This window comes from Pseudopipra pipra, chromosome 4 (assembly GCF_036250125.1).
Source record: "Pseudopipra pipra isolate bDixPip1 chromosome 4, bDixPip1.hap1, whole genome shotgun sequence".
In the NCBI taxonomy this organism is placed as follows: Eukaryota; Metazoa; Chordata; class Aves; order Passeriformes; family Pipridae; genus Pseudopipra; species Pseudopipra pipra.
In genome coordinates this window covers 74,328,224-74,353,435 of record NC_087552.1, presented here as the reverse complement: position 1 = coordinate 74,353,435, position 25,212 = coordinate 74,328,224, and the positions used below count along the sequence as shown (strand labels likewise).

At 48.6% G+C, this 25,212-nt stretch overlaps 1 protein-coding gene across 1 annotated transcript in view; it reads left to right on the top strand.

Annotated features, from left to right (window-relative positions):
- Nucleotides 1–981: 981 nt before the first annotated feature.
- The window catches only part of GFRA4 (GDNF family receptor alpha 4), a 74,391-nt gene continuing 50,160 nt past the window's right edge, over nt 982–25,212 (top strand). Inside the window, 1 exon segment of the mRNA XM_064653596.1 lies at nt 982–1,359. Within this exon segment, the coding sequence (XP_064509666.1) occupies nt 1,320–1,359 (40 nt within the window). The 5' untranslated portion in view covers nt 982–1,319.

The following is a 25,212-nucleotide window of genomic DNA, read 5'->3' as shown; positions in this document are numbered from 1 at the left end:
GGAAGGTTTGGGAAGGTTTGGGAAGGTTTGGTTTGGGAAGGTTTGGTTTGGGAAGGGAAGGGGCAAGCCTGTGTTCGGAGCAGGACCAGAGGTGCTCATATTTACAGGATACTGCCTTGGGAATGAGGCTTTTCCTGCTCCATCCGTCAGTTCATTCCTGGGGGAACTTCAAGGTGTCACTTTGTGTTTTGTGTCTCGGGGACTCCAGGCATGAAATGGAGTGAAAAACCTGCTCCCTCCTCGTCATAAAAATCAAGGAGCCAGCTGGGCTTCCCAAAAGAAGGTCACCTGCTGGGATATGGGGATTAAAGGCGGGGAATGCCGGGAGGTGGGGGAAGCCCCAGGGAACGGTGGGGAGGGAGCAGTGCTCCATGGGAAGGGGGTACAGGGAGCCGCACGGGGAGTTATGGAACATCAGAACCTGAATTTACGGAGGTTTTTGGAGGAGAACTGGAAGGTCATCCCAGCGCAGGGGGTTAGTGACTGGGAGGGGTGGTGGGACATCACCCAGGACTTCAGGGCTGTGTCGCTGCCAGCAGAGAGCCAAGATTAGGACACGGGTGCCAAGGGGATGGGGCTGGTCTGTCATCTGGACGGGAAGGGTTTGGAGGGGTGGGGGACGCCGAGACCCTCCAGGGGGAGCAAGAAAACCCCCTGGGGTTGAAGAGGCTGAAAGGGGTCGTGTCCTAGGGACAGGAGCATGACATGCTCCTTGCCGGGGGAGATCTGGGATGCGGGGCCGGGGAGGAGGGAGGAGGGGGCCGGACCACCAAGCCCCTCCCCACGGGGCCGCGGCGGGGCGGGGGCGACCCGGGGAAGGCGGCGAAGCTGCGCCCGCCGCCAGAAGTTTTTCGCTGGCGAGCGAGAAGGAGAAAAAAAAAACAAAACCTAAAAAAAATAATTTAAAAAAAAAAAAAAAAAGAAAAAAATAAGAAGGAAAAAAATAAGGGGGGAAAAAAGAGAGAGAAAAAAAAAAAGAAAAGAAAAAATTAATTAATAGGAATAAAACAATTAAAAATAAAATCCCGGGAGCAGCCCCGGAGGATGGGCCGGGCCCCCGCGGTGCCCGACGCGGGGATGCCCCGGGGCCGGAGCGGGGCCGGGCCGCTGTGAGCGCTCGGGCCGGGGGGGGCCGAGCCGGGGTTGCGGGGCCGCCTCCCTCCCTCTCCATCCATCCATCCATCCCTCCATCCTTCCCTCCATCCCTCCCGCCCTGCCCAGCCCTCCGCGCATCCTCCGGCACCGCCGAGCCGCGCCGGGCCGGGCCGGGGGTCCGAGCCCAGCCCAGTCGCCGGGGCCGAGCCGTGGCGAGCGGGAGGATGAGGGGCATCCTCTGCTTCTGCACCCTGGTCCTCCTGGGTGAGTAAAGCGGCGCCGCGGGGGGACAACTTTGTGCTGGGGGTGGGTTGCGGGGGGATTTCGGGGGGGATGGGGGTTGGATTTCGGGGGGTCTGACCCTCCCCAGCGCTCCGGGAGCGGTGACAAGCCCCGGGGCAGCATCGCCCAGGTCGGGTTGGACGGAGCTTGGAGCGACCTGGGCTGGTGGAATGGAAGGTGTCCCTGCCCGTGCCAGGGGGTGGAAGGAGATGGGCTTGAAGGTCCCTCGCAACCCGAAGCGTTCCGCGGTTCTGCGAGCACCAGCTTCGCGTTGTCTGCTCTGCTCTGCTCTCTCCCGTCGCTCCGGATAGTCCTGTCTGCCGCGGGAACGGCTCGCTTTACCCCGGGAATTAAGGAATTTCTCCCTCGGGAAGAGCAGCTGGGGAGGGGGGGGGAGGCAGGTTTTGCAGAGCGCCGGGAGCCCCCGCGGTGCTGCCCAGGCTGGAAAATGTCGGGGTTTGGGGGGCAGGGGGGGCAGCCCCGGCTCTGTCACCGCGCTGTCACCACAGCAGCGCGTCCTGAGCGCCGACCCGACCCCGGCGTCTGTCTGTGTGTGTGTCTGCGTGTCCGTTCGGAGCTTCCCGCTGCAGATTTCCTCACGCCCCCCAAAACTGAGCCGTCCGCAGGGCTTTGTTTTCGCACTAAGGACCCCAAGATGCCTCCCCCGATCCCTATGGATGCTCCAAAGGCGTCCCTGCTCCGCTGGCGTGGCTGGGAGGCGCTGACCCCCGTGGGATACCGCGGGGAAATCTGCAGCTCCCGAGCTTTGAGCATCCCGCCCGCATCCTCCTTCTCCTTAGCTCCGAGCGGGCGCTTCTCCTGCGCGGAATTCCCGGGGAGAAAGAGCCGTGGGTGAAGAGGCTACAGGGGTTGGGAACTGTCTGGATGCCCCCCCGACACCTCCCCTTGGGGGATTTTTTTCTCCTCCCCGACACTTCCCCTTGAGGGATTTTTCCCCCCTCTCTCCCTGTGCTTCCCAACCCCGAGGTTGAGCCTGTGCTTACATAGACCGGGAAAGGTTTTTTGGGAAGGCAGGCACTGGGATGCGCCGCTGGCCGCTGGGAGAGGAAAAGGTCTTGGGATCCATGGAAGTGGCTGGGACGTCGCGGCTCGCCCTGCACGCCCAGCATTCCTGCTGGGAGCCCGTCTCCCGGGAAAGACCCCCCGAGCAGGATCTTCCCTCGGTGGGAAAGGCTGTGTCAGAGCTCCAGGTGATTCCTCTCGCCGGCTCTCCCTGTCACTAGATGTCAGCAGCAGCAACTCTTCCAAGTCCCAAAGGCTGGATAGAGGGAAGGGAGACGAATTGGACCCCCCGGGAGGGTCCATCTCCAGCCAGGGAATGCTTTGCTCCAGGGGTTTGGAGAGCACCGGGAGCTGGACGTGCCCCAGGCTGGGAGGGCTGTGCCCCTCAGGGGCTGTGCCCTGGGCTGGGGGAGGTCTCAGCCTCCCTCAGAGCTGGGCATTTTTCCCTGTAAGGCTCCCAGGACCTCTGGGTGGCAGTCCAGGTCCCTCGGGATGCGTTTTCCAAGCGGTTGGATTGACGCCTCACTGATTGACCGCCTGGGAGCCCGATTGATTCCCCCGGAGAGAGTGGACTTGGAGAAAGGAGCAAATGGCCGGTTTTCCATTGTCAGCAAAGCACTTGGGAACAGGAGCCAGGTGTTTGGGATACACTCATCACCTCCAGCCCAACCAGAGCAAACCATGAGCCTCTATTCCCCTTTTGGCCCCCTGATCCTGAGGTCTCCAGAAGGACCTTTTCATCCCTGAGCTGGCATTTGACCCCTGCAGGCACAGCCCCACCCCAGCAGGTGCTGTTGGATGGCCTCAGCCTGCTCTCCAGATAATTTGGGGGATGTTTTTGTCGTGGATGGGCATTCAGATGTCCCTGCAGGGACTGGGGGTGCCAGGCTGGAGGTGGCAGCTGCAAAGCTGGCGATTCCCAGCTCCATCCACTCCATTCCCAGCCATGTGGGCTGCAGTGGGAGTGCCTTGTTTTGGGGTGTGTGTGTGTGTCCCTGGCATTTTTGGGATGATCCTGAGTGCAGGAGGCAGGGCTTGGGAGAGATCAGGGCTCTCTGAGGTGGGATTGCAGCATCACCATCATCCAGCCTGGCTGGAAAACTGCTGCCCCTTCATACCCAGCTCCCTGGTGGCACAGGCACTCAGGGTGACCCAGAGCAGGAATGTTAGAGGTTTGGAGCACTATTTTTATTTTCCTCCAGCTCTTTTCAGCCAGATCAGCTCCCTGACCTGTCTCTCCAGCAGCCACAGGAATGTCAGTGCCAGCAGCAAGGACAGAATGGGAGCACACGGCTGGGGACAGGGACATGGCTTTGGGGAAGTTAATTTTGCTGCCGTGGTGTCCCCTGATATTTGCTTGGATTGGTGGCATTGGCTGAAAATCCCCCTCCCAGGGCAGTGGTGAGGAATTCAGGAAGGCTTTATGGAAAATCCATGCTCTAGAAAGCACTGATAGAGTTAAATATGAAGAATATAATTAATAGAATTAATTTTATACCTGTAAGCAGCCCCCAAAGCACTGCCCAGATCTCAGAGGACACACTAACAAAACAACAATGAAAGGATGAGAAGGAAAGTCTGGGCAGAGTTGGAAGCTGGAGTTTGCTGTGAGGTCCCCATGGGTTGTCACAGATATTTGCTTGGATTGGTGGCATTGGCTGAAAATCCCCCTCCCAGGGCAGTGGGGAGGAATTCAGGAAGGCTTTATGGAAAATCCATGCTCTAGAAAGCACTGATAGAGTTAAATATGAAGAGTATAATTACTAGAATTAATTTTACACCTGTAACCACCCCCAAAGCACTCAGATCTCAGAGGACACATCAATCCCTGCACTAACAAAACAACAATGAAAGGATGAGAATGAAAATCTGGGCAGAGTTGGAAGCTGGAGTTTGCTGTGAGGTCCCCATGGATTGTCACAGATATTTGCTTGGATTGGTGGCATTGGCTAAAAACTCCCCTCCCAGGGCAGTGGTGAGGAATTCGGGAAGGTTTCATGGAAAATCCATGCTCTAGAAAGCACTGATAGAGTTAAATATGAAGAATATAATTAATAGAATTAATTTTACACCTGTAACTACCCCCAAAGCACTCAGATCTCAGAGGACACACTAACAAAATGACAATGAAAGGATGAGAAGGAAAGTCTGGGCAGAGTTGGAAGCTGGAGTTTGCTGTGAGGTCCCCATGGGTTGTCACAGATATTTGCTTGGATTGGTGGCATTGGCTGAAAATCCCCCTCCCAGGGCAGTGGGGAGGAATTCAGGAAGGCTTTATGGAAAATCCATGCTCTAGAAAGCACTGATAGAGTTAAATATGAAGAGTATAATTACTAGAATTAATTTTACACCTGTAACCACCCCCAAAGCACTCAGATCTCAGAGGACACACTAACAAAATGACAATGAAAGGATGAGAAGGAAAGTCTGGGCAGAGTTGGAAGCTGGAGTTTGCTGTGAGGTCCCCATGGGATCAAGAGGCAGTTCTGGACTGTTGGGATGGAGGGCAGGATCCCCAAATGCCATCTGGCTTTTCTCCTGCCCACAGCTGCTGCCTTTCCCTCCCTGGCAAGTTTTTCTTCCCGCAGCCATTTCCATAATTCCTGGCCTGTGCTTCCCACGGGCTCCTCACTGCTGAAATCAAACACCGGAGATCAGCCGGTGGATTTTTCACCTGGTTTGGGAACTCAGATCCCGGGGGGGGAAGAGCAAAACCTAAAAAACACCCAAAACAACCAAACCTCTTGAAAAATGCATCTGTGCTTGTGAGGGAAATGCTCCTTAAATTAGTGGCTTTGGCAGTTCTGACAGGAGCAATCCGTTATTTGCATCAATAGGAATGGGATATTTATGTCTCCCCGTGTCGGTGCAGAGGAGAAATAAAACTTCTCCCTCAACAGGCTGCCCTCAAACACTCTGCAAATTCCTCTGCAAGGATCTTCCCACATCCAGAAAGTCCTTTTTTTTTTTCTTTTTTTCCCCCCCAGAGCCTTAAATAGTAATTACAGCTGGGTAAAAATTAGTACTACTTAAGGCTAATAATTAGTATGAATTACTGCGAGTAGTGTTTTATTTTGCTTTTGGAGACAGAAATGTCTTCCCTGCTCTCCTGGCAGTTTTCACAGATGACTTGTATCGTGCCTGAAATTCCCTCCATCATTTTCCACACAAGGCTTGTTCATTTTTATAACTTTCCACTTGGTCATTTTTAAACATGACTCGTAATGTCGCCCGGGTTTGCCACCTTGTTGATGAAAGTCCCCCTGCTCCCGAGATATCCATGACTTCTCTTTCCCTCTAGTGGACTTTATATTCCTTCTGCTTCCTTCAAAAATATATAAATGACCTCTTTCTTCTCGGCCCAGAAGTGAAAGAGGACAAATTGAAAGGTAGTTCTCCTGCTAAAAGAGTTGTGGGTTTTTTTATTTTGGAAGAACACGTTTCACAGGGAAAAAAATCAAAAGGAAGGAAACTATGAAAAGCTTGTTCCTGTCAAGCTGCTGCTCCCTTGTTTCAAAAGCATCTGTCAAAATCCCCTCTGGCAACACCTCCTGGCAGTGAACTTCAATCCTGGATGCTGGGAGCTGGGATAGCGGGAGAGGGAATAGGGCTGGGAGGACAATTCCACCTCCTCCGGTGCCTTCACCTCTTTGTCCATCACGGCTTCCAAGGTTCAAATGTGGCTCTGGTGGGACTGGATTCCTGGGAGAACATCCTGGTTGAGAGGATGAGTTTGAAGAGGGAGGGTGGGAAGTGGAGCTGTGGATGGACATTTGGTCCTGGAGGTGGAAAAGGAGGAAAACTAAGTTGGGTGTGAGCGGGCAGGGGGAATGTCCAGGGCAAGGATTGTTTTATGGAGAGCAGGAAGAGTTTCCATCAGTGAAGCCTCCCTTTATCCTGGCTGGAGGAGAACCTGGGGCTGCCACAGGGAAAAAAAATGAGTGTTCAGGAAAAACAGGGACCTTCTAAGGTCACACCACACTTAAACCTCCTGTGAGCCCTCCAGGATTTGGGTCTGATCCCAAGTGAAGCCACAGCTGCTGCTGAGCTGTGGGGAGCTGGGGTGGGTGTTAGGAAAGGTTATTATCCTCATGGATATTCCCAGGCATCTTCCTGCATCTTGCCAGAGCTGAGGCAAGTAAAGCAAGTCTTGGTAAACAAGACTTTTCCAATGAGGATGGGAAAACCCTGGCACAGGCTGCCCAGGGAGGTGGTGGATGCCCTGGAAGCATTTGAGGCCAGGCTGGGTGTGGCTCTGAGCAGCCTGGTCTGGTTGAAGATGTCAGTGCCCATCACGGGGGATTTTTGACTAAATGACCCTAAAAAGGTCCCTTCCAACCCAAAGTGTCCTGTGGTTCTATGGTGAGAAGTTCTCTTTCAGTCACTCAGCAGTGACACAGCCTTCCCTTCCATTGGGAATGGCATCCATGAAGGTGCAGGGCATGGACACACCTCTGGAGTGTCCTGGTCGTCTCCTGCACTCTCTGCTCCACCAGACTGGAGCTGTTGGGAGAACTGGGATTGAGCTGCCTGTGGCTTGAAGGAATGAATGACCCCCAGAGAGGGAGAGACTGAATAAACCTCGTGGTCCTCATGGAGAAAAATAGTGTTTCCCTGGATATCCTCTTGGAATAGATACATAATCCCAGCTCAAAACTGCCCTGGTCCCACCCTGCCACCCTCAAGTCTCATCTCTTTCCTCCTCCCTCCATGGGAATCCATCTCCTTCTTCCACAGGAGAAAAGGAGGCTCAGGGGGGACCTTCTGGCTCTGCAATTCCCTGACTGGGGGAGGGGTCGGGCTCTGCTCCCAGGGAACAAAGGACAGGAGGAGAGAGAACGGCCTCCAGCTGTGCCAGGGGAGGTTTAGGTTGGATATTGGAGAAAATTTCTTCCTAGAAAGGTTTGTCCAGCCCTGGCACAGCTGCCCAGGGCAGTGGTGGAGTCCCCATCCCTGGAGGGATTTAAAATCCTTGTGGATGTGGCCCCTGGGGACAGGGGTCAGTGGTAGCCTTGGCAGTGCTGGGGGATGGTTGGACTCGATGACCTCGGAGACCTTTTCCAATTTAAGTGATTCCATGATTCCATTTTCCTCTTCAAATCCATCTGGGAAGCAGTTTGCATGAAAGGTGCAGTGACACCGGTTGTGCCGTGGTTTTGATTTACTGGAAAATCCTGCCTGTGATTCCTCCCTGAGAGCTCTGGCAGAGTTATCAGCACTCCCCACGCTGACACGTGGGTTGGAAGGGGCTCCTTGACACACAGGTGCAGGCAGCTGGTTTGTGAGGAGGGAGGGATGGGACAGGTTTCCTGGAGTTTCTTCCAAAAGGGGGATCAGATTGCTCACAGTTCATACAGCCCCAGGCTCAGCCATCTATTCCCTCCCCCCAAAGGGGATGGCAGTCCAGGATGCCTTTGGGATGAGAGTTTTTAAACAGCTCCAGATGCTGAAGGGCTGTGAGTTAAGACCTGAGAAACGGGTGGGTTTTGCTTTTTCCTCCTCTCTTCCTGTCACTTGTGCAGTGGAAAACCAAAGGCCAAGTGCGTAACTGGAGTTAAAACTCAGCTTTAATGTTCCTGTCCGAGCTACAGGGCTTTAACTGCAGGTGGTTTGTGCAGCAGGAGACACTGAGCTCACCTGTTTCAGGTCTTTTCTGCCCCCAGGGAGCTGAGCCAGTAATTCCTGCAAACCCCCCAAGGGTTGGAAGTGCCTGTGGGAAGCGCTCAGCTCTTCAGACGGGCACCAACAGGAACAATTTTGGGAGTCCTGGAGCCTCAGAGGTGAGCTGGACCCAGCAAAAGTTCAGGCCAGGTCTCAGGAGAGCTCCAGGAGGCCTTGAGAGATGGTGAATTGAGCACAATCCCTGTAAAACCATCGGGCTTTGCCCCAAGCTTTGTGTGAAGTGAGTGTGGCCGGTGCCTCTGCAGAGACCACCTGGGAAATCCCACCCTCCTGGATCAGTCAGAGCCAGGGAAACACAGGGCAGCTCCAGCCTCATGGCAAAGGAGCCTTCACCTGGATGATGGCTGGGAATTTTTTGGAGCAGAGCTGATGTCTGTGCCACCACTTGTGCAGAGCTCACGTGGTCATTTCTGTGAGAACTTGACACAAATCAGTCAAAAAGGGGTTTGAATTTCTCAGTTCGTCTCCTTTTACTGTTCCAGCCTTTATTGAGGGCTTTGCTTTAATTTTTTTTTTCTCTGCTGCCCAATCTGGACCCCCCATAATTGTCACCTCCACCATGATTACAACTTTAATTTTTTCCTGTCCCTTGCTCATTCCAGTGGAAGGGGTCCCTGCTCATGGCAGGGGGTGGAACTGGGTGGTCTCGAAGGTCCCTTCCAACCCAAACCATTCTGTTCTTCTGGGATTTTATGATTTTATGATTCTCTAATTTTGTCATTTTTATGTTCTGCATCTGTCCCTGGGCATTTTTCCCTTTGTTGCTGCCTGGTGCTTCCCTTTGATATTTGGTGTGTACAGCGCAAGGCACCTTCAAAACCTGTCACGAGGTGACATAAATCCCCACAAACCACCTTTTCTAACAAAGGCTGGGGGTGAAGACAACGTGTTTGCCACCTCCTAATGGGGAGCAGAACAAACCTGCATGTTGAGTGATTAGGCAGGCTTTGGAATGAATCAAAATCACTTGTGGCCTGTTTGTGTGAAGCCTCAGAAAGGCTGGGTTTGCCTGAGTGAGGAATTCCCTCCTCCTGGCAGGGGTTTGGTTGATTTGACACGAGTTGCAGCAGTTGCACAGTACATTTTTTTTCCCCTCCTCTCCCAAGAGGTTTGTTTCTTCTTTTTGGTGAGGGCACAGAACCCTTGAGAGGTGCTGAGAGGCTTCTGGAGAGGCAAAGTGCTCCCCTTGGGCTGCCTGTCACAGCCACGGCATCTTTTGGAGTCGTCCCAGCAGAGCTTCCCTTCCGGCGTGGGAAAGGTGCTCTGGGTGCTCACAGTCCATAAAAACCCCCAAGGGAATGTGTGTTCTCTGCCTTGTAAGGAGGTGGAATAGGGAAGGACTGGAGCTGTGAGTTGGGAATACAACACCTTCCCCATGGATGAGGTGTGGTTGTGGTACCGAACCCCTCAGCACCCCGAACCCCCAGGTTTGGGCAGGACTGTGGGACTCGCTCTTTGGCAGGGAATTGATGCAGGAAAAATGTGAAATGGTTGGATTCAGTGATCTCAGGGGTGTTTTCCAACCTAAGTAATTCCATTGAAGTGTCCAAGGCCAGGTTGGATGGGGCTGGGAGCAACCTGGGCTAGTGGAAGGTGTCCCTGAGCACAGCAGGGGGTAGAAATTAGATGGTCTTTAAGGTCCCTTCCAACCCAAACCACTCCATGATTCCATGATTCTGTGCATAAAAGCTTTGATTTCAACCTGGACAACATCTGGCTACTTCAAGGAAGGGAGAAGAGCAGGTTTCCCTTTGGGAAGGTGGTGGGATCACCTGGAGACTTGTCAGCAAACCTTAAAACCACAAGTGCTGCCCTGAGAAACTCCTGAAGGGTGGTTGGGTGCCACATTCCCAAAGAATTTCCTGATTGTCCCTCTTCCATTAGAAATTTTATCTCCTGTTTGTGATCATTTAGGATGTTAATTGGAGGGAAAAACTAAAGGAAATGTCCTGAGATGCAGATGAGGAACTTCCTCTAGGATACAGCCTTGGAAGCTCTCCTGCTGTTTTGGGAACTTCATTCAACTTGCACCACAAGACTTTTCCATCAGGGCCAGAAATTTGGGAAGGCAGACACTGGAGAAGGTCTCGAGCTGATTCTGGTCTGGATCTGGTCTGAATCTTCTCCCTGGAGCAGAGGAGAAGAGGCTCCTGAGGTGTTGGACAGAAGATGCAGATGAAGCTTAACAGGGAATCCAGGAGCTGGGAGGAGGAAAAGTGCAGGACTCTAAAGGTCTGAGGGATGTTCTGGATCCAGGGAAGCCCTAAGGGTTGGATTCTCCTGCCTGCAAAAGGGGATGTGAGGCTGCAGGTGAAGTGACAGCTCGGGGACTCATCCATCAGTGTGGAGTGTGGACACACATCCAGGGAAAAGCAGCTTCAGAGTTACCACCCTCCTGGGAATAATGATGGGAATTTATCTCCCTCTCCTGCTATTGCTTCATCCCTCCCCCCTCCAGACCCAGCCAGGCCAATCCTTAATGTGTTTTGGAAAGCTGGAAAGCCTGGGAGTAATTAAGTACCTGACTCCAGGGGGTGCAGATCTCTAATTGAGGTCGTTAGATGGTATCACAGGACCAATAATTTTAATTATAATGGAAGGGCTGCGGCAAAAAAACCCAAACTGACAAACACAGGAACCACAAAAAAAAAAAGCCCCAAACAGCAAAAAGAAATCTGGTGAATCCCCCCCAAAAGTGTTTAATCCATGGGTTGGATGTCATCCCATGGGATGAGGAATTACAGCACCTGTTTCTGGTGTGCCACAGTGTAAAATAAGGATATTTTTAAGGGAAGAGAAATTCCTGTGAGGCAGAACCAGGGTTTGAGCCAGGCTGTTGGTGTTTGTAGGAAGGAGGGATCCAAATTTCAGGAACAATGGGATTTTTTGCTGTGCCTACAACCCTCTTGTTTTGGTGCTCTTGTTTTGGTGCTCAGTCAGAAACTGAGTTCAAGGGATTAATCTGCTCTGAAAATCTTCCCAGATTCCCTACACAAGGATCAGTGATCCTGCCTTGCCCTGGGATTAGGGATGTGCTCTGTCAAAGGGTTTTAATTCAGGGGTGCAAAAGTCTCTGATAGAAGAGCGAGGTTGGAAAACAGAAGCTCATTTCCCGGACAAAAAAATACTGAGCTTTTGGTGCAATTTGGCTTTGGAACAACAGTGACAAATCAGGGCTGGAAAAAAATTGAAATGAAAGACAGAGAGGGGAAAATAAAGTGCTTATTAAAGATAATTCCAGGGGAAGAAAAACGAGGGCTGAAATAAAGGCCCAGATGTTCCTCTTTTGTTTCACCTGCTTTTGTTCAGAAAATCAAAAATGGGCTTCCCAGAGGGGCCTCGGACAGGAAGGGGAATGGAATTTGTTTCCCATTTTTCCTCTGCCCACCCACTGGTCAGGGATGGTCCTGGCAGGAGATGGAAGGTTTCACCACTCCTGGTTTTCACCTGCTCTCCTGAGCTTTTCCATTGAATCCTGGAGACGAGTCCAAAGGGACATTTACCCTCCCTGCACACTGGTGTTATTTCCAAGGGCTACAAAGCAAATCAAGGTGATAATTTCAGATTTTTCCTTGATTTTACTCTGAGTTCAGTGAGATGAGCCCAACCTGAGCCACCAAGGTTTCTTGTCCTCCAAGAAAGCACCTGGTGATGGGAGGGAGCAGCCAAGGAACCATCATTTCAATTTATCCAGCTAAAAAAAAAAAACATGAAAGAAAAGAAAATAAGATTAAAACATCGTTTACTGCCTTGTTTTTGTACTTGCAACCCCCAGATTTTCCTAGGGAAGGTATTTTTCCGTGGCTTAAAGAGGAGGGAAGAAATCCAACAGGAGATTTCCAGATGTTTCATGGACCTGATGGTTGGAACTACCTGGACTTGTTGACTCTGCTGGAGGTCACAGGGGTCACACAGTGCCCAGGAGCCTTTGGAGCAATGGGAATTTGCTTGGCACAGCTGTTAAAATCCCTGAGGGGGTTTTGGCCAAGGCCAACCAGGCAATTCCTGGGCTTTGCTCAGGAGACACCACAAGCCAAGGCCCGTTCCCAGTGGGTTTGCCAGGGATTGCTCCGCTCTGAAGGGGAAGAGAGTTTAATAACATGGATTAAGGGAGTTTAATGACATGAACGAGGCAGTGCTGGGGCATTTGGACCAGGATTTTGAATGTCATTAATTAACTAATTTAGGCCCAGCACTGAGGCCACCCTTTCCCTGCAGGCACTGCCCATCCCTCAGGCAACCTGCAGAGGATGTTGGACAAACGTGTCACTTTAATCCCTTTCAACCCCCTACATTCATCTTCCTTCACGCTGCTCCCAGCTCAGGAGGCAGAAAACACTGGCAGTGACCTGAGATAACATGAAATAAATGTTATTTAGCTCTGGCTGATTTCTCAGGAACAGTTAAATCCCCTTTTTCCTAAAGCAGGTGTGTGGCAACCAACGCTCACAGGGAGCCGGCGAGGGGTCAGGGGCGTGTGTTTGCAAAACAAGCCCATCAGGAGCTTCTTGGAGAGCCTGAAGTGTCCTCTCCAAGAGGTAAAACCTTTCTTGGGTTGAGCACGACCTCGGGAAGGATGAGCCACGTGAGAGATGCCTGAGGATTCTTTGCTTACCCAGAGCTGAAAAGGGAAGGAAGGCACAGGAGGGAACACGATCCTGCTCTATAAATACCTTCAAGGTAACAGCGAGAGGGGAGGGAGAGGATTAGTCACACTCCTGTAAGACAGGGAGGGGAGGGGACACAGCAACAGCAGGAGGCAGGGAGAGGGAAAAGTTTGGAGTGAAATGTTTGGGCTGTTTTTTCTTCCCCGTTTCTGATGGAAAGAGAAGTCGCAGGGGCTCGGTTTGAACTGGGCCTGAGGCCGGGTGGGATTTTTTTCAGGAGACTCGTGAGTCGTGGGCGTGAGGGATAAATGGTGCAGGATCTGCAGGTCCTGGGGGTGTCCCGGAGCTAAACCAGGGGCCTGGGTTTAGCCTTTGGGACAGGGACAGTGTCAGCAGGCACAGGGTCGCTCTGCTGCCTGGTGCACTTGGAATCCAGACTTGGCCAAAGTTTTCCCGCTCCCCCTTTTTCCCTGCATCCCACATATCCCACGTTCACGTTGAAGGTGATGGAGTTGGCCAACCAATGGCCATTTGGTGGTGGGGCTGGGAGGTGGCTCAGTGGTGGATGATGATTTTGGGCAGGCTTTCAGCTCTACCTGTTAATATTTGGGGAGGTGACTCCTCCTCTCCAGCAGAACAACCCCGTTTGTGGGACCTTAGACCCCATTTCACCCTCTCCACCTCCCAAACCCTCCCTGCTCCCAGGAATGAGAACTCCTGCCCTCAGCCCTGGCCCTGGAGTCCCTGGAGCTGGAGGGGAGGAAGGCAGGAGCTCTGGTGTGACCTGCCTGAGGGGTTGGCTCTGAGCCACACGTGGACAGTCACTCTCATTGTCACCTTCCCTCGTGACTCAGAAGTGAATGTTTTCCAAAAAAAATGTGGGTTGCTGCTGCCAAGATTTTTCCCTCTCTCCTCAAGCAAGAGGGAGAAAAAAGGGAAGGAGGAGGGGGAGAAAAGAGTGAAGAAAGAGGGGAAAGAGTGAAGGAGGAGGGAAAAAAGTGAAGGAGGAGAGAAAAAAGAGTAGAGGAAAGTAGTGAAGGAGGAAGGGGAAAAGAGTGAAGGAGGAGGGGAAAGAAGTGGAGGAGGAGGGGAAAAAAGGAGGAGAGGAATAAAGTGGAGGAAGAGTGGAAAAAGTGAGGGAGGAGGGAAAAAAGAGTGAAGGAGGAGGGGAAAAAAGTGATGGAGGAGGAGGAAAAAATTAAGGAGGAGGGGAAAAGAGTGAAGGAGAAAAGGGTGAGGGAGGAGGGAAAAAAGTGGCAGAGGAGGGGAAAAAAGAGTGAAGGAGGATGGGAAAAAAGTGGAGGAAGAGGGGGGAAAGTGAAGGAGGAGGGGGAAAAGAATGAAAGAGAAGGAAAAAAGAGAAGGAGGAGGGAAAAAAGAGTGAAGGAGGAGGGAAAAAAGAGTGAAGAAGGAGGGGGAAAAAGTGGAGGAAGAGGGGGAAAAGTGAAGGAGGAGGGAGAAAAGAATGAAAGAGAAGGAAAAAAGAGAAGGAGGAGGGAAAAAAGAGTGAAGGAAAAAAGAGTGAAGGAGGAGGGAAAAAAGTGGAGGAAGAGTGGAAAAAGCAAAGGAGGGAGGAAAAAAGTGAAGCAGGAGGGGGAGAAAAGAGTGAAGGAGGAGGGAAAGAAAGTGAAGCGGGAGGGAAAAAAAACAGTGAAGGAGGAGGGGAAAAAAAGAGTGAAGGAGGAGGGAAAAAAGTGTTCCTTCATGATGCTTTTGTTTTCTAACAATGTTGACATTCTGTGGAGTAACTGAGTATAAAATCTGCCTCTGGTTTGGGAGCTGGTGAGCAGGAAAGATGTGATTATCCAGCTTTTTATGCCTCTTTACTCTGTCTGGATCAGAGGAGATAAATGTGCCGATAGGAGCCTCAGCTCCCATCTTTATTTAAGCTGTCAGGTACCTGCTACGTTATTTTATGGTGATTGTTACAGAAAGCCTCCACAAAGAGATATATGTTTCTCTATTCCCCCCTGTTTCCTATTTTAATCTATAATTCGATGATAAAAGAGATGTATTTCCCCGTGTTATTTTCATTTGGAGCCTCGGCGCTTCTCGCTCACTCTGATTTTTCCTCCAAATAAACATTGGCAGTCGCAGAGCACTTAAAATATGCACAAAATCAATCTTCTCTCTCCTCTTTTGGGCTCCCTCTTGGCTGGTGGTGCAGGCAGACTTTAATTTAGGTGCTAATGGGGAAGGATTCGTGGGATAAAAGGGGTTCCCTGTGTGGCCATCAGTGCTCTCGGCCACATTCCCACATCACAGGGCTCCCACGGATAAACTCGGGCACATCTGCACGTGGAATGAGGTGAAAAACGCGTTTGTCTGGGTGAAGGAGTCAACAGAGCCAAGAAAATGTTGGAACAGGCTGCCCAGAGAAGCTGCTGCTGCCCCTGGATCCCTGGAAGTGTCCAAGGATAGATTGGATGGGACTTGAGCAGCCGGGGATAGTGGAAGGTGTCCCTGCCCATGGCAGGGGGTGGAACAAGATCTTTAAGGTCCCTTCCAACCCAAACCATTCTATGATTCCATTAACATGGGAACTTGCAGGAACTCCCCCAGGTTGGATTTCCTTGCTGTTGGTGCCACCTTGAACATGCCAAGGATGTGGGAGAACCACTCAGGGGGCAGCAGTTGGTGAAGAAGGGAACTGAGGAAAGACCAGGCTGGTGTTGAGGTAGAACCTGCCAAGGGTTGAGTCCACCTCAATGGACAAAGCATGGCCAGGGAACATCTGCTTGTGCCAAGACTTCTTCAGCTTCCCTGCCTGCTGTGGTTCTGTTTGCACCTCCAGGGCTGCCCCTGGATCCCTGGAAGTGTCCCAGGCCAGGTTGGACAGGGCTTGGAGCAACCTGGGCTAGTGGAAGGTGTCCCTGCCCATGGCAGGGGGTGGAATAAGATCTTTTTAAGGTCCCTTTCAACCCAAACCGTTCTATTATTCCATGATTCTATTATATTATTAACAGATTCTGGGATGAAATTCCCCATCAGAGCTTGAACAGTATCTTCCAAAATACCCAGGTGTTTTCATCCCATCAGGGCCTTGAGCTTCCCACAGGTTTCTGGGAGAGTGAGGTCCATAAAGGAGGTGGATCTGTGGATCTGGAACCAGACAATCCACTGTAGATCCAGATCCTGGCTGGGTTTGCTGGAGCTGAGCCCATCCCCTGGATTTCTCTGCTGCTTTGTCCCTCTGAGGTCTGTGAGTCCCTTGAGTTTAAAAAAGGATCCCTGAGAACATTTCATTCCCACTTCTTCCTCTGTAAAAACTTGTCTTTGGATCCTCTGGAGCGACTTAGAACCCTTTGTCTTCTGGGGGAAATCTCTGTCTTCTACTTGGGTTTTATTTTGAGGGTTAAAAATAGGGGGGGTATTATATAAAAGAGGGGATTTATTATTATAGGGTTAAAAATAGACCTAAACTTTTCCAGTGGGGAGATAAATTGGGGAATATCCCTTTGATTGACTTCAGATTGGAGCTGGGCTGTGCCCAGACTCTGTTTCCCGTGGTGCTCCGTGACCACCTGGAATGGAAACGTTCTCCTGGGAATCCCAGCCCTCAGGAAGGGTCCTCCTGGGAATCCTGGCCTTCAAGAAGGGTCCTCCTGGGAATCCTGTCCCTCAGGAAGGACAACTAAAGCTGTTTGAACGATTCTCAAGCAGCAACTCGGCAGAGTTTCAGCCTTTAAACCAGAGACAACTGGTGGAAGTTGTTCCAGCCTCGATTATTTCCCTCCAACTGCAGGAAAAGGATCTGTGGAAAACTGGGACACTCCCTTTTCCAAGTGTGTTGAAATCGTGTCCAAAGGGAAAATGAGGGAATCCCAGAGTTGGCTCAACATCTCTCATTCCTGCACATCTGAGCCCTGGGCCAGCCAATATCCACCCCTGTCCATCCTTTTCCAAACCCTGGCTCTGGAAACTGTAGTAGGAATTCCAAGGGTTGTCACAGCAGCATTTTTACCCTGTTTAGTTGAAATCCAGTCCCTGGATTTAAATATCCAGACCCTGGGTTTAAATATCCACACCTTAGATTTAAATATCCAAGCCAGAGGAGTTCCATTTTTAGAAAAAAATCAGGAAAAGGGAGAAGTTATAGAAGGGATTCCTTGTGCTCCCAGGTTAAAATTTCCAGGAGAAAAAAATTGTCATGAAAAAATAACTGGGAAACCCTGAGTTTAACACAGAGTTCCAAGGGATTGAAATTTCCTGGATTTAAATATCCAGTCCTTGGGTTTAAATATCCAAGCCAGAGGAGTTCTATTTTTAGGAAAAAAAATCAGGAAAAGTGAAAAACTGTGGAAGGGATTCCTTGTGCTCCGAGGTTAAAACTTCCAGAAGAAAAAATTGGAAGGAAAAACAAGTGGAAGCCACTGAGTTTAACACAGAGTTCCAAAGGTTGTCAGCAGCATTTTTCCTCTGTTTAGTTGAAATCTGGATTTAAATATCCAGACCCTGGGTTTAAATATCCAAGCCAGAGGAGATGTATTTTTAGAAAAAAATCAGGAAAAGGGAGAAGTTACAGAAGGGATTCCTTGTGCTCCCAGGTTAAAACTTCCACTGCAAAGCTTGTTCCTCTTCCACCCCTGGCACCTTAACTCCAGAAAGGGAAGGGGAAAGGGAAAGGGAGAAGGGAGAAGGGAAAAGGGAAAAAGGGAAGGTTTGGGAAGGAAGGAGAAGGAGAAGGAGAAGGAGAAGGAGAAGGAGAAGGAGAAGGAGAAGGAGAAGGAGAAGGAGAAGGAGAAGGAGAAGGAGAAGGAGAAGGAGAAGGAGAAGGAGAAGGAGAAGGAGAAGGAGAGGGAGAGGGAGAGGAAGAGGGAGAGGGAAGGTTTGGAAAGGGAAGGAAAGGTTTGGGAAGGGAAGGTTTGGAAAGGTTTGGGAAGGGAAGGTTTGGGAAGGTTTGGGAAGGTTTAGGAAGGGAAGGTCTGGGAAGGTTTGGGAAGGGAAGGTCTGGGAAGATTTGGGAAGGGAAGGTTTGGGAAGGTTTGGGAAGGTTTAGGAAGGGAAGGTTTGGGAAGGTTGGGGAAGGGAAGGTTTGGGAAGGGAAGGTTTGGGAAGGGAAAGGGAAAGGGAAAGGGAAAGGGAAAGGGAAAGGGAAAGGGAAAGGGAAAGGGAAAAGGGAGGGGAAAAGGGAGGGAAGGAAAGCAGAAAGGAAGGAAGGAAGGAAAGAAGGCAGGCAGTTCATGGGAACCAAATTCCAACCAAATTCCCCTGTGGTTGTGCCCCAGGCTCTGAAAAGCTTCCCATCTCCCCAGATCCTGCCCTCCAAGCCTCAGAGACCTGCCCTGATCCGCAGGTTCGCAGAGAAAATGAGATTTTTTTCCCTCCCTGGCTGCCTTCCATGAGCAGCAGCTCCAGCTCTCCACGGCACATCCCAGTTCATTAACACAGTCAAACCTCATTAGGGACAATTGCTGGGCAGGAATTTCCCACTCCTGGTTTCTCTTTGCTTTTCTCCTTGTTATTCCTCACTGTTGCTTCCTCTCCCTGGTGCCTTTCTCTCCCGGGAAACATCTCTTGGAAAAGCCTGGAGTAGAGTCAGGGCTGTTGGAATTCCCAGGGGGTCTCCTGTCGTCCCAAAGTTGGTGTTGGTGGAACAGCAAGGAGTTATTTCTGGGAGACAAGAGAGAAATGACTCCCAAAGCCCCTGGAACTGGGGGCACTGGATGCTGGGAGTGCTGGAAATCATCCAGGAAGGTTGGAGTTGGAGCTGGGAGACTGTGAGGGTCTGAGGGAGAGAGGAAGGAAAGGGAGAAAGGAAGGGAGGGAAGGGAAAGTTGGGAAAGGGAAAGGGAAAGGGAAATGAAAAAAGGGAAAGGGGAAAGGGAAAAGGAAAAAGGGGAAGGAAAAGGAAAAGGGAAAAAGGGAAAGGGAAAGGAAAAAAGGAAAAGGGAAAAAGGGAAAGGGAAATGAGGATGCAGGAGGCAGATCCATGGATTTAGGGTGGTTTTAGGGTTCATCCTCAGCAAGGATCAACCAAACCCAAGCTGATCTCCCCAAAACCAGAGGCAGCCCAGCAGGAGCAGAGGCTGAGGGCATGTGCTGGGGCTGGGCTTTGCTCCCTGGATTAGGGATACTCCAAGAGCAGGAATGTCCTCCTGCCTCAGCTCCTGCCCTGTGCCATGGCCATGGTGGTTTGGGCACAGTTTGGAAGAGCCCTGGATATCCCTGAGCCTGGGAATGAGGATGCAGGTGGCAGATCCATGGATTTAGGGTGGTTTTAGGGTTCATCCTCAGCAGGGACCAACGAAACCCAGGCTGATCTCCCCAAAACCAGAGACAGCCCAGCAGGAGCAGAGGTTGAGGGTGTGTGCTGGGGCTGGGCTTTGTTCCTGGCTTAGGGATACTCCAAGTGCAGGAATGTCCCTCTTTCTCAGCTCCTGGCCTACCCTGTGTCAGAGCCATGGCTAAGGTGGTTTGGACACAGCTTGGAAGAGCTCCTGGGCCTGGAAATGAGGATGTAGGTGGCAGATCCATGGATTTAGGGTGGTTTTACGGTTCATCCTCATCAGGGACCAACCAAACCCAGGCTGATCTCCCCAAAACCAGAGGCAGCCCAGCAGGAGCAGAGGCTGAGGGCGTGTGCTGGGGCTGGGCTTTGCTCCTGGCTTAGCAGGAAGGGCTGGGATACCCCAAGACCAGGAATGTCCTCCTGCCTCAGCTCCTGCCCTGTTCCATGGCCATGGGGTTTGGACACAGCTTGGTAGAGCTCCTGAGCCTGGGAATGAGGATGCAGGAGGCAGATCCATGGATTTAGAGTGTTTTTAGGGTTCATCCTCATCAGGGACCAACCAAACCCAGGCTGATCTCCCCAAAACCAGAGGCAGCCCAGCAGGAGCAGAGGCTGCTTTGTGTCTGTGGGGAAATGAGAGGCATTTTCCAGCTCTGCCAGAGCTTTTCAACAGCCTCAAATGATGATTATTTTGATTATTATTATTTTCTTTTAAGGGGAATGCAGAGATGTCAGGCCTCCTGCACGGCCTCATCAACCACCCAGCACATCACTCACCATTCCTGTCATCCCTGGCCTGGGCTCATGGCAGGGGCTGAATTCCTCCAACTCCGTCTCCCGATGACAAACAGGTTCAGGAGAGGATTAAAAAAATATTCAAAAGGGGTTTTTTCTTCCTAAACAACAAGAAAAATCCCTGTTGGGGTCACTGCAGCTCCCACCCAGTAACTCAGTGCTGTGGCGTGATAATAATATTGTATTTTTAATTATATATATATTTAATATTTATTTAAGTAGTAATATTGCTTTAAGTAATATAAAAATCACTTTAAAATAAATAAGTACTTAAAATAAATATGCAGGTGTGTATTATTAATTAAATATATATTTAGTTAAATATTTAAGTAATAATATTGCTTTAAGTAATATAAAAATTACTTTGAAATAAATAAGTATTTAAAAGAAATATACTGGTGTGTATTTTTAACAAAATATATATTTAATCATATATTTATTTAAGTAATAATATTACTTTAAGTAATATAAAAATCACTTTTAAATAAATAAGTACTTAAATATACATGTGTATATTTTTAATTAAATATCTATTTAGTTAAATATATATTAATAATAATACTTTAAGTAAAATAAATATTACTTTAAAAAAAGAAATATTTTAAATTAATATACAGGTGTGTATTTTTAAATTAAATATATATTTAATTAAATATTTATTTAAGTAATAATATTACTTTAAGTAATAATATTACTTTAAGTTATATAAATATTACTTGAAAATAAATACTTTAAATTGATATACAGGTGTGTGTATCTTTAAATTAAATATATATTTAATTAAATATTTATTTAAGTAATAATACTACTTTAAGTAATATAAAAATTACTTTAAAAAAATAAGTATTTAAAATAAATATACAGGTGTGTATTTTTAATTAAATATATATTTGGTTACATATATATTCAGTAATGATATGACATGACATGACAATGATACAACTTTAATCTAAATATTACTTTACATTTATATTATAAATGTAAATTATAAATTATAAATTATAAATAAGTATTTTAAATTATATACAGGTGTGTGTATTTTTAAATTAAACATATGTTTGATTAAATATATATTTAAGTAATAATATTACTTTAAGTAGTATAAAAATCACTTTAAAATAAATAACTGTTTAAAATAAATATACAGATGTGTATATTTTTAATTAAATATATATTTAGTTAAATATATATTCAGTAATGATATGACATGACATAACAATGATACTACTTTAAGTAATCTAAATATTACTTTAAAATAAATATTTTAAATTAAGATACAGATGTGTGTATTTTAAAATTAAATATACATTTAATTAAATATTTATTTAAGTAATAATATTACTTTAAGTAATATAAAAATCACTTTAAAATAAATAAATATTTAAAATAAATATACAGGTGTGTGTATTTTAAAATTAAACATATATTTGATTAAATATATATTTAAGTAATAACATTACTTTCAGTAATCTAAATATGACTTTAACATAAATAAATATTTTACATTAATATGCAGCTGTGTCAGAAATGAGGTCCCATCCTGGTTCCTGCATCTCCTTTGAGCTTGGTGACCTCAGCTGAGAGAATGTTGAATATTCCAGGAAAAAAAACCCCACAGCTGAAAAGACAATTTTGAGGAAGGAAAAGTCATGACCAGCCAGGCCTGGTCATGAAAAAAAAATATATTAAGGATTTGTCACGGAATGAGTCAAGAGGGGATCAACATCATTCCCTGGGATGTGGCTGGGGAGGATTGGAGGGGCTGATGTGCAGGGAGAGGCAGATTTAAGGATATTTTAGCAGCAGTGTGTCTAAAATGCCCGCACAAAAATGGGATTTCAGGCTGCCAGGTCTTTATTTCCACGAAGGATGGGTACTCCAAAAATTACAGCTGAACTGGCAGGAGAAACGCGGGAATTCTGAGGCTCTAATTAAACCACAGTCGCTGCTTTGTTCCTCACAGAGCCTTGAAAGTGGAGAAAAGCTCAAACCAGGCTTTGAACTTGCTGCTGGTTTGATATTTTAGAGCTCAGGTAACTTTGGCTGGTTTTTTATCGGCCTTCCCAGAACCAGAACCTGCCTCCTGGAGGTTGTGACTTCCCCCCTCCTCCGATCCCTGAGGGATTGGGGACCATTCCTGGCGACACTTTTCGAATCAAAGGCTCTGTCACACCAAGGAGGTTTGAGGGTTTGAGAGCTGGAGCTCTGGAGGGTTCCAAGTACAAGGAGTGGGATAACAGCCTTTGGAAGAACAAGGCTGGGAGCTGTAAAACCAGCTGTGTGTGGAAATCAAGCAGAAGTGGGGGAAGAAAAAAAGAGGAATCTCCAGAGGTTAAACCCTTTTGAACCAGCAGAACATTCAACACTTCGGATCTTAAGGGGGACTCGTAAAAAAGAGGGGGAATAAAAAGTAGGGCCTGTGGGGATGGGTTTAAATTAATAAATTAAATTAAATTAAGTTCAATTTAATTTAATTTCATTTAGAAAGGGTTGATTCAAGCTAAATTTAAGGAAGAAATTTGTTACAATGAGGTCCTGGCAGAGGTCGGGCAGAGAAGCTGTGGCTGCTCCATCCCTGGAAGTGTCCAAGGGCAGGTTGGAGGAACCTGGGCTAGTGGAAGGGGTCCAGGGGGTGGAATGAGATGGTTTTCAAGGTCCATTCCCTGCCCCCAAACCATCCTGGGAATCCATGACATCCCTTTGGGTTGCTCCAGGCTCTGGGGAAAGCAATTCCCTGGGAAAAGCAACCCCCTCAGCCAGGCTTGGAGAGAGGAGCCGGGACCAGCTCCTGGTGGCTGAGGATGGGGGAAGGTGGCAAAGGGCAGATTGGGATTTATAACCTTGCTAGGAATCAACATTCCTTGGGTTTCTAACCTTGGTGGGAATCAGCATTCCCTGTGACTTCCAGCCTTGATGGGAATCAGCATTCCCTGAGATTTCTAACCTTGATGGGAATCAGCATTCCCTGGGATCTCTAACCTTGGTGGGAATCAATGTTCCTTGGGATTTCTAACCTTGGTAGGAATCAGCATTCCATGGGATCCCTACCCTTGGAAGTAATCAGCATTCCCTGTGACTTGCAGCCTTGGTGGGAATCAGCATTCCCTAAGATTTATAAACTTGATGGGAATCAGCATTCCCTGGGATTTATAACTGGGGGAGGGGATCAGATTCCCTGGGATCTCTACCCTTGATGGGAATCAGCTTACCCAGGGAAGCTGGGTAAGCTTCCCTTCCATTCCATGGAATCACAGAATGCCTGCTGCCTTGTCCCTCCAACCCTAATTTTGGGATTGAACTGGAGGAGAAAGGGCTTGGAAAACCCCTTGTTGATGTGCCCGATCATGGAGGTGCTGCCAGAGCTGTGGGAGGAGCACGGGAGGGGTTTGGGGCTCCTCCTTTTGGAATTGTCTGCACTGTTCTTCCTGTGACCTCAAAAAAGCTTTTTGGGGAAATGCTGCCAGAGGAACAATTCCTCGGGAGCTGCTGCTGCCAAAGGAGGTTTTGATCTGCTCTGTAAGCAAAGATCTGGTTTTAGCAAAGCCAATCCTTGGAAAACCCGAGTGCTGCACGTTCAAACGGAGCTGGAATAACGGTCAAAGCCATTCCAGGGCTGGAATTGTTCCTTGTGGGAGGTTTGGGTTGGGCAGGGAGACAAAGAAGTTGAAAACAGGGATTTGAAGCTCAGCAGTTAAATCTGAAAACCCGCTTTGTACCACTCCAGAAGATCCTGCAAAGCTTAGAATTTTTAGGGAATAATCCTTCCTGGAGTAACAAGGATTGGCTTTCCTAAAAATTCTAAGGCTTGTTGGATCTTCTGGAGTGGTGCAAGATGGAGATATCAGGTGGACAACCTGTGGAACCTCTCAGGGCAGGACTTTGTGGATGTTTATGCGGAGAAACTGGGCAGGAGCACTGACAGTCCCATCCCTGGAAGTTGGATCCTGTTTGGATCCCAAGAAAAATGGGTTATTCCGGGGTAGGAGCCAGTGCTTTTGATCTCCTGCAAGATCCAGAATCATTTTGAAGGAATGATTCATTCAGAGGAAACTGGGAATGACTTGTCCTGGGGCACCTGCTCCCTGCCGGGTCTCAGAGGCCTCAGGGGTGGAACATCCATGGAATATCTCATCCTCTCTGTTCAGGGTGGGAAGATGCCCCTGGACCTCGTGGCAGCACTGGGAAGACTTTTCCCAGCGTGTTTGTACTGGGATGGACGTGATAAGGCTTCAATTATTAAGGTTAAAGTGAATGTAAAGGGTTTTTATAAACTTCCACAGAATTATTTTATTAGGACTGGCGAGGATAGGTGGGATATTGGGAAGAAATTCCTTGCAATGAGGGTGAAGGTGCCCAAAGAACCTGGGAATTCCCATGCCTGGGAGTGTCCAAGGCCGGGTTGGAGCAACCTGGGCTAGTGGGAGGTGTCCCTGCCCATGGCAGGGGATGGGACTGGATGATCTTTAAAGTCCCTTCCAACCCAAACCTTTTATGATTCCATTATTTAGGGAGAGGTGGTGACATGGAAGGGAACTTCACTCTCAGTCTTAGAATGAATTAACAGAGAAGTGATTTCCCCAGGACTCTGGGCCACAAGTCTCTTCCAGAAGTGGGAACAACCCTGAGGATTCCCCAGTTGTCTTTGATGCTTATCAAGATGCCATCAGGCATATTAATCCTCATCTCAGCCTTAATCCTCACTACCTCGATGAGCTGGTTTTTGTGTTAAGCAGCTGCAAACACTTTATCATAAAAAAAAAAAAATAAATAAAAAAGTTTTCCTGAGCTTAAGGGAGTGAGAAAAAAAAAAATCCCATTTCCACAAAAAAGTCAGGGATGGGAGCTCCCAGAGCAGGCACCGGTGTGAGACAGTGAGAACCCTCTGGATAGCTGAGAGTGTAACATCCAGACATCCTCCTGCGTTCATAAAATTGGGGTCAATAACACCATTATTGGTGCTTAACTGCGGCAGCCCCATTTCCCAGAGTGGCAGCTGTAATAAAACAGCTCCCCAAATGTCAGGCCGAGCATAAAGGATATGAGAGTCCTAATGGAGCTCATTCACACTTCTAATTGTGAGTAAAATATCTGCAAACGACCGAATACTTTGACAGGGTTGTTTAATAATTAGGCCCGGGGATGCAGGAGAGGGAGAGTTCGGCTCTCTGCTGAAAATGAGGCAGGGCTTGTGATGAGGGGAATAAAGAGAGTCTTTTGCAAAGGCAATTTGGGAGGAAATATTGCTGTAAAAAATGTCATGGATGAGGTCCCAGCGTGCAGAGTCAACGGGAGGGCAGCTCAGTGCTCCGAGGGCCCAGGGAGGACCTGCCAGAGCCAGATCTTGGGGAATAAACTGAGCTTAAAGAGCAACTTCATCATCATTTGGGTTTTTTTACATCAAAACCCTCATTTATCCTCTCCTCCAAGCAAAAGGCTCCGAGAGGCAGAGCCACCCCGTTACCTGAGCAGGGAAAAAACCCAAAATCTTTGAGCTGG